This window comes from Fringilla coelebs, assembly GCF_963513975.1.
Source record: "Fringilla coelebs genome assembly, chromosome: 2".
In the NCBI taxonomy this organism is placed as follows: domain Eukaryota; kingdom Metazoa; phylum Chordata; class Aves; order Passeriformes; family Fringillidae; genus Fringilla; species Fringilla coelebs.
This window is the reverse complement of record NC_140029.1, coordinates 26471352-26480602: the sequence shown is the minus strand read 5'-3', so window position 1 is coordinate 26480602 and position 9251 is coordinate 26471352. Positions and strand designations below refer to the sequence as shown.

General features: G+C 45.3%; 1 protein-coding gene across 1 annotated transcript; it reads right to left on the bottom strand.

Annotated features, from left to right (window-relative positions):
* Positions 1-2911: 2911 nt before the first annotated feature.
* LOC311165285 (coagulation factor X-like) lies at positions 2912-9251 on the bottom strand (the record flags this gene model as incomplete). The annotated part of the gene is made up of 6 exons (XM_084225142.1): positions 2912-3673; positions 4088-4205; positions 4970-5220; positions 6865-7005; positions 7575-7688; positions 9182-9251. The coding sequence occupies 6 exons, from the start codon at positions 9249-9251 to the stop codon at positions 3129-3131; spliced, it is 1239 nt and encodes a 412-aa protein (XP_084081268.1). The 3' UTR covers positions 2912-3128.

Genomic DNA, 9251 nt, shown 5'->3' with positions numbered 1-9251 from the left:
ATTGCTTTTGACATGTTTATAGAAGATCTTCCTTGAAACATTCTGAAGACTCTCAGGGCACCCTGTGTCCCACTAAGTACCTCTCCCATCTCATCTCTGGGATGTCAAAATCCACCTCTAACTCATAGCTCTTGTAATGGTAATGACTCAGGTGTTTGTTAGTTGTCTCCAGTCAGACACAACAGCAAAATTAAAACATAAGGCAGACACCATGTCCACAATGTGATTCATAACCTTACTCAGTAGGGAAGATCTCAGGGTCCAGCCGGAAGGGCAGGTGGGATGATTTATCAAGTGGAGATGTGATGGTTTTGTGGAGATGTAAAAAACTACAGTGGGTGCTGGGGTAGGGATCTCATTCCCCTCTACACTATTAAGCATTGTGGGGTTCATTATGACCCACAGTAGCTTATCATTATTTAGCAAAGATTATTTAATTATTATATTTCTTGAGAACATGAAGAATAGCCCATTAATTGTGCCGAGCATTTGAAAACACTACATATCAACATAGTGACCCCATCATTTACACTGACACAATTGTCACTCCAAAAGGGAATTCCCCATGTGTGCCTCAGCCCTGGATATCATTACAGGGCAGCTGGCAAAGGGAAGCAAGGTTGGTGAGAGGGCAAAGCCACTGGGTGTTCGCTCATGTCCCTTGCCCCGCAAAGCAAAAATATTGACAGCTGCCTGTGTGGTTTAGGCAAAGCAGCACAAAGCCAAGGTGAAGCAAACACTCTACCTGTCTGCCTCATCTGGAGGACAAGGAGCACAACGGGAAGAAGCCACACTGTCCCACGATGACCTGCCATGCCCACCCTCCGAGCTGGCTGCGCATCACCCGCTGCTCGCTCTGCGGGGCTCTGGGGCAGCTGCTGAATGAGAAACACCACAGTGCAAAGGGCAGCCACTCATGAGAAAACAAAACCTCTGAGGGCAAAGTCTGCACTCAGGGTCACCACGGCATGGTGTTGAGACACAAAAAATGTGAGTGCGCTGCAGCAATGCCACACTGATAGCCTGGAGCTGGCAGAGCACCTCGAGGGGGCTTTCCTCTAGAAATTTTGACAAAGCCTCTCCAAAGCAGCTGGACTTTGCAGGCAGCCAGGAGCTAGAGGAGGTGATGTGGCTCTTACAGAATAACCAGAACCAGAGCTTTGTGCCTCCTGTATGCTGGGCTGAAGCAGCAAGGCACCCCAGGAGCGAAGGAGTAGATCAGGGCACCAAGTTTGCAAGTCTCAGTGAGCACATTGCAAAGTTGTTACCCACCAGCTCCATCACAAGCACACTTGGACAGAGCACGCTTCCCCAGACTCAGCAATTGCCATCTTATTAGGAAAGTTGGAGGATTATGGGTTTTATGTGCTGTTTCCTTTTGTTCAAACCACTCTGAGGGGACAGCTCTTGACAGGCCATTGTGCTCTGGGAATCAGGCTGTGGAAGACAATCCTGCCAGGTGAGTCACCTATGCCAGGGAGCAGTACACAGGAAGTTTGTTCTTACCATGACAGTGCAGGACACAAAGGAATGATCCTAAATTGACAGCTGCTGCTCACCTGGAAACACAGAAAACAGGGGCTGGAGAGACCTACAGGGTCACCCAGCCCAACTTACTGAGCCAACAGGGGATCAAATCGACCTCTCTTATTTTTAGCATGGTTGGACACTGAGCCTGCTGCAGTGTGTTTTCCTCCCATACTCCAGGATGCCATAACAAAGGGCAGCTTGTCCACATTTGCTCCTGAGGCAGGAACCCCATCATGCTGCACACCGGACATCTCCTTACATCTCCCACTCTGGAAGACAACCAGCATCACTGCCCCTCTGGGAATATCTACTGCAGGACTTCTCTAGTCACAGGACTTACTTACCATCCTTCTTTTCGTCTCTTTAATCTCAGGATTGGCTTTTGCTTGAAGGCAGAAGAAGCCTGAGCACTAGAGGGTAGCTTAGAGCCTCTCTGTCCACCATCCTTGCTACATGCCAGCTTTTTCCTAAGCCAGCTGTGTGTGCTTGCCGGGAGGAATTCTGGTATCTCAAAATCCTCCAGTTTACACAGCAGCAGTGTGCTGTCCCCCTTTCCAGAATTTTGCAATCTGATCAAATTTTGCTAAGTGAAATCACTCTTCTGCCAACAATTAGTGCTGGCTGCAGCAATACTTGCTGTTTGCAGGGTGTTATTTTGAGTTTGTCAGTCTGCTTGGCTCACAGAACCTGCTATGTGAAATGAGCCAGTACCAGCTCAAAGCCTAAGAGAGATGGAGCAGGTGCCTAAGGAAGTTCAGTGTTCCAGAGCACAGGGGAACAGAAGAGATTGGAGAAGCTTTGGAAAAGCCATCAGGATTGTTAGGGGGCAGATCACATGATAGAAGTTGTTGGGGCTGGGCTTGTTAAAATTAAAATAAACGGGAACAAAAAGAAAGAACGTTTTATTTCAAATGCTGGTGTTCATCAATATTGCACCTAACTAAAACATATAGAACAATACAAATGCAAGGAGTTTTCCAATCTGCAGCCATGCACAATCCAAAACAAGATACAGAAAACACTGAATGTGCACATATATATTTACTGATGAGCAGAGAGTACAAATTAAACTTCAGTGAAGTGCAATCCTTATAAAGCAAAACCCCTCTTTATTTAGACATGCAAGATCCCCTGCTCCCATAATACTCTGAACACATCTGAAGGCAGAAGCTAAACAACTCCAGTATGGACAAACTCCTTGCTAAGCCAGATGGCTGCAATATGAGGATTAAATGACCCCTGTCCTTCCTGCTTTCATCATGGCTACTGACACTTCAGAACAGGTTTAGGAGCCTCTGGTAGGAGCACCCATGACAACAGATCGGAACCAAAATGGCCATTGATAAATAATTAAAAGAAGCCAAAGATCCTGTTCAGTACTCTTTTCACTTGGGGAATTCTCTCACTCAACCAATTCCAAAGACCCCACAGTCCTCAGAGGTGTGCTTTAAAGCCAAGAATAATACAAATGGAAGCAGACCATAATTTTAAGGAATCAGATCTCAAAACAAACTTAGCAGATGAGCAGGAATAGAAAGTTTCCATTTCCAATCCTGCACCTTGGCAGGTAACAAGGAGGATCAAGGGACACAGCACCACTACTGTTGACTCATGACTGTTCTCACCCAGCGCAGGAACCGGGACAGTTTGGTATAGACACCATACTTGCCTTTCCTTGCACATCCTTCACCCCAGCTAACAATTCCAGTAACAAAATAAGTATCCTTGTATCTGGTCACATGGGGGCCACCACTGTCTCCTTCACAAGCATCCTTTTGCTCTGTGTCATAACCAGCACAGAACATGTTCTCAGTTACCACAAAGGAAGTGGACTGCTCGCAAGTGCTCCTATTAACATAGGGGAGTTCAAGAACCTTCAGTTTCTTTGGGAGCTGTCCACCATCATATTCCCGCCCAAAGCCACTAACCCTCCCAGATTTCTGCTTCATTAGAACTTCATTAGCAAAGTCCACTTTGGGGAGACACGCTGGGATGATGTACTCTGAAAACCTGATAGGTTCCTTCAGCTTTAGTAAGGCGATGTCATTATCATAAGTCTCAGCATCAAACTTGGCGTGAAAAAATATTTTGTCCACAGTGTGCATTGATTCAGACTGCTCCTTCTTCTCTCTGTCCACTTCACCTGCACAAGAGCATTAAAAGGGTCATCAATGTGGAGAAAGTGTAAGAATTTCAGAACAACCTTGACAGAGGAAGAGAGTACCATATTCATTCTGCCTACTTTGCCCAGGACCTTAGACCACACAAGGAAACTGTAAACAGGTATGGCAACATTTCTTAGCAGCAAGTGGATTGGCTTTGGTCCTGAGATTTGGTCTGTGGAGATTTTTGTACCAGTTTACACAAAGGCATAAGCTGATTCAGCTAAACTACTGCAATTTTGTGCGGAAGCACTTCCAGGAGCTTGAGCCTGGCTTAGAAAAGAGAACAGGGTCTGGACTACAGCATAGCAAAGATGAAGCTGTGTTGATCCTGGGTCCTGGCTCAAAATGGAAACAATGCTAAATCAGAGTTTGTTCTTATGTGCTCTACTCACCAACAACAACTTTGATTTCTTTGGTTTGGTTTATACAATGAGCTGCAGTAAGTATAAAATTTTCATTCAGAACAGTTCCACCACAAAACTCTTCTTCTTCCTCATTTAACAGAACAGCCTGTGACCAAAATGGGTAAGGGCAGAAGGAGGCAGTGCAGGTTAGTATGAACGAGCTATGAAGTGCTAATTTCTCTGCACACTACAGAGATGCTTCTTACTGCAACATGTATGTGGCCCTCCACATCCCTCCTAGTATTGCATTCCCACATGCAGAGGTTGCAGATTGACTTCTATTGCTACAGAGACCTGATTTTCTCTATGTGAAGTTAAACCTTTGCCTTCCCCATCACCTCGCTGTCAGTGCTGAGTAACATCCCTCAGGCATTGACTGACTGAGCAGGCAGAGTGCAGATTCCAGGTCACCACATCCCTTGGACCTACCTCCCAAATAATGTCCAAATCATTTTGGCTGGACCAAACTCAAGGGTGAAACTGAGACCCGAGGGTGTATTTCTGAACCAAAACACTGGCTTTATCTGGCATGCACTTGGGTGTGTTGCATGAGTGGGTGGTCTCAGACAGAACCAAAACGTCACCTGCAAAAATGGCCTGGGAGAACAGCATGACCCAAAGTCCTCTCTGGGCACAGGGTAGGCAGTTCCATCTGAAATGGCACACAGCCTTTTGTTTTGACCCCATGAAGCTGCACTTTGCAGAACAGCCCATCCAAGTGCCCGGGGTCACACAGTCTGGCTGCCCCTGGCTGCCACCGGCACGCGATACGGGTCATGTTCAGAAGGCTCCCAGCTGGAAGGAGCCACTGCTCCCCTTCCCTCAGCCACACGCTCTGCCCACGGGCAGGGCAAAGCCCCCTCCACTCACCTGCCATGGGCATTGGCCAGGAAGACACTCATCCCCACCCACGATCCTGGTATCGACATATGGATTCTTGCTGCTCGTTCTGTTGTCAGGTGGAGGCGTTGGGCTTTCTGTGGTAATTGCAAAATCCTCCTCTGTGCTGGTTTCGTTTGCAGGAGGGTCTTCTTGATCACTCATTACATTGCTGTGGTCAGTGGGTGAAAGGACAGACCTTTTTTTCTTTCCCACAGCAACTTTTCCGCAAGGGTATTTTACTGTAAAGAGAAGAACGCTAAAATTAAAGATGGAGAGAAACACCAACACAAGAAGAAACTCCTTGGAAATACCAAATCCCAATATATAGTGCTGCTTCCTCATTTTCCAGACAATATGAAAGACTTGGCACATGGAACCAAGGAAGAAAGACCATATGGTTTGAGAAATGAGTGCTATTTTCTCATCATGGAGGCTCTCCTTCGGCTTCCATCTCACAATCATGTTTTGAAAGTATTTAAAATTTAATACACCATCTTCAGTTTGTTTTTAACAAATTTAATACATCATCTTCAATTATTTACATCAATATATTCATGTAGTTCCTCTTAATGTAATGTACTTAATTTGGAGACTGAGGGAAGCGCTTTATTTTAGGAATAATATGGCTAATGACAGCAATTTGTTATTACCTATAAAATATATAAAACCTGACATGATATCTAAATGGTTGACTTACCCCTCCCCTGTGGTATTTTGTAATACAATAAAATTGTACATATGTACATTGGATAATTATGATTAGCCCTATCTCTCCAGTTGCAAGTTGATAAGGTTAACTGCAATTTAAGTATAAATTTTTGCAAGCTGCTCTTTTGTATGGCCTGTAAGTGTTTAGGCAAAGATCCTACTGTGATCACTTTTCTCAGCATGGCTTCACCTTGAATCCCGTGTACAGTCTTTGACATATAGATATCAAAAAGATATAAAGCTCTTGGAGAGTGTCCAATGAGGGCAACAATGAAGGTGGAGGGGCTCGAGGGGAAGCTGTATGAGGAGTGGCTGAAGTCACTTGGTCTGCTCAGCCTGGAGGAGACTGAGGGGCAACCTCATTTTCCTCTACAACTTTCTCCTGAGGGGAAGAGGAGGGGCAAGCACTGATCTCTTCTCTGTGGTGACCAGGACACGGAATCACAGAATCCTTTAGGTTGGAAAAGACCTCCAAGATCATCAAATTCAACCTTTGTCAGAGCACCACCTTGTTAATTGGACTATAGCTTTACGTGCCACATTCAGTTGTTTCTTGAAAATCTCCAGGATGGAGACCCCACCACTTCCCTGTGCAGTGCATTCCAGTGCTGGACAGCCCCTTCCATGAAGAAACCCGAGAGAATGGCAGGAAGCCATGTCAGGGGAGGTTTAGGTCAGATAGGAGGAAAAGGTTCTTCACCCAGAGGGTGGTTGGGCACTTGAACAGGTTCCCCAGGGAAGTGGTCAAGGCCCCAAACCTGACAGAGTTCAAGAAATGTATGGACAATGCTTGCAGGAACATGGAGTTATTCTTGGGGTTGTCTAGTAATAGTCCAGGAGTTGGATATTGATGATCATTGAAGATGCCTATCAGAACAGGAGAGTCTGTAATTCTATGGTTCATTATCTTGTTAACAGCAGTATTTAATCTGACATGCCTCACTGAGAGGCACCTTGCAAAGGGTTCAAAATCACATACATTTTGATCCACTCCACCACAGCACCTCTCAAATGGAAGGCTTTGGAAACATAAATCTCCTGGTCTCACTGTTGGGTCTATGTCATGTAGGATGCTGGAGGTTCAAAAGACATTCCTCGACTGTAAACCAAGACATCCCTTATCAGTGAAACAAATCTCACCACCACTGCTATTGGTTTATCTCATGGCTTCGTACCTGTTGCAACACAGTGTTTGCCATCCTCTGCTAGAACATACCCCTCTGCACAGGAGCACACCACATCCTTCCGCCCGCCTCTTCGGATGCTGCAGAACTGCTCGCAGTCCCCGTTGTTTATTCTGCAGAACTTTGGGATGACTGTAAAAGAGATGGTGGCAGAAAAACTGGACATAAACACTGACTTCACAGAAGATCTGGAAGTTCTCCAAAACAAAACACGCTCTTTAAACAGGATCTGTTTAAAGGATCCCCCACCTGCCAAGCACCTGAGGCACCCTTTAGGAATAACTCATGTGAGTGCTGAACACAGCTTGTGCCTTACAAAGCAGCCACATCCAGCACACCAAACGTGCTTGCCAGGTCCCAGTGGGCCCAGTGGCCATGGCATGGTGAGCTCAGAAAGCAGAGACAAATTGTCAGGGGAACAATGAATAAAACACTAACAGGGAATGTAATTGTGTAAATCCTCACATAATTCCTCCCTCCTGCCCTAAAATCTCCAACTCCTCATCACTCCTGTGACTGAACCTCAGTTTCACACTTCTGCTCTTACTTCTGGGCTAACGATACCCCCTCCCATGGCAAGGTCACAGGGGCAGCTCTGTGCCACAGAAGCGAGCCCCAGGAAGGATTTCCATGCAAAACGTGCTTCCTCACAAAGCTCCCTGGGAAGTTTGCCACCACGGCTCTCTAAAGCAGAAACTTACCAAATTCACAGTTCTTGCCTTGATAACCATCCAAGCACGTGCAAGTGTAGGAACCAATTCCATCTTTACACTGGCCACCATAGTGACAAGGATTTGAACTGCACTGGTTCCCATCTACAAAAACAAACAAACCCCAAATTACTGTAAGTGTGCAAGCATTTTCAGTGACCACGGAAGGGCTCTTAGTTTTCTTAAGCCATCTTTCATCCTTCCTTTTAGAATATAGGTCCTGTGAGTTGCCACATTCCAGCTGGAACAAACAGTATAACTACAATCATTCCAAACCTGCAATGATTCATCTACAAATCCTCAGTTTTGCAATCTCTTTCTGGTGGCCACTGTATTATGATGTGCACATAACCCTTTTTTTACAGGAATATTAAGTAATACAAAGTGGTCAGAGTCTACATAACTTACAGTGAATCCTGTAAAACCAGACAGGACATTTCTATATTGCAACTAATGGCTGAAAACCATCAACTTTTATTTCCTCAAAGGTCATCTCAGGCCTTCTGCATGTCTTTTGCCTGCAGAGCTGTTCATTTAAAGACACAGATACTGGCGTATTAAACAGAAGCTAATAAAACCCGCAAACTTTACGAAACCCTGCTAAAGTCACGTGGGCAGGCCAAACTTCTGTTCTGTACTGCTTAGAGAACCAAACTTTTCTCACTGTATCCATCCAGGTATCAGCTTGAGCTTGTAGTTATCACCTCTCACCTCATGCTGCCCACATCTGTGCTGGCATCTTGAGTTGTGCAGCCTTTCTTACTTTCCTGGATGCAACTGGCTGACCTGACTCCCGAGCCCCAGACACACATACCTTATAAACTCAGTTTATGAGGACATTGAGGTCAGGGAGGTAACTCTGCATTTGGAGACACATTTCATGTAGCAGCTCTTTCTCCCATCCATCTCATTCCTTTTCTAACATGGTCTTTCCCATTTAGTGCTCTGCTGCAAAAAATGTGTCACCCCCTCACATATGTTCTCTGGGATGCACTGTTTCATACAAGAAGCACAATATCCAGAAAAGTGTCACTTGCTCAAGAATTCATTGCTTTAGAGAAGACAAATTTCAAATTGCTAAATTTTATCACCTGCTCTGCCCCCATTTGGAGCAGGTCAGGATAGGTGGGAAAATTTATTTTATTAAGTACAGCTGTGATGTTTTTGTAAAGAATTAGAAAATCACAGTGATATATGAGGTAAGGTTCTTGTTCTCCTCTGTACAGTTAAATGTTGTGGGCATCATTTTGTTCCTCAGCAGCTTACAAATGGACAGTAAAGGTTATTTAATTATCATGTCTCCTGAGAATATGAGAAACTCCTCATTAATTGTGCTGAGCATTTGAAAACACTACATATCAACATAGTGACCCCATCATTTACACTGACACAATTGTCACTCCAAAAGGGAATTCCCCATGTGTGCCTCAGCCCTGGATATCATTACAGGGCAGCTGGCAAAGGGAAGCAAGGTTGGTGAGAGGGCAAAGCCACTGGGTGTTCGCTCATGTCCCTTGCCCCGCAAAGCAAAAATATTGACAGCTGCCTGTGTGGTTTAGGCAAAGCAGTACAAAGCCAAGGTGAAGCAAACACTCTACCTGTCTGCCTCATCTGGAGGACAAGGAGCACAACGGGAAGAAGCCACACTGTCCCACGATGACCTGCCAT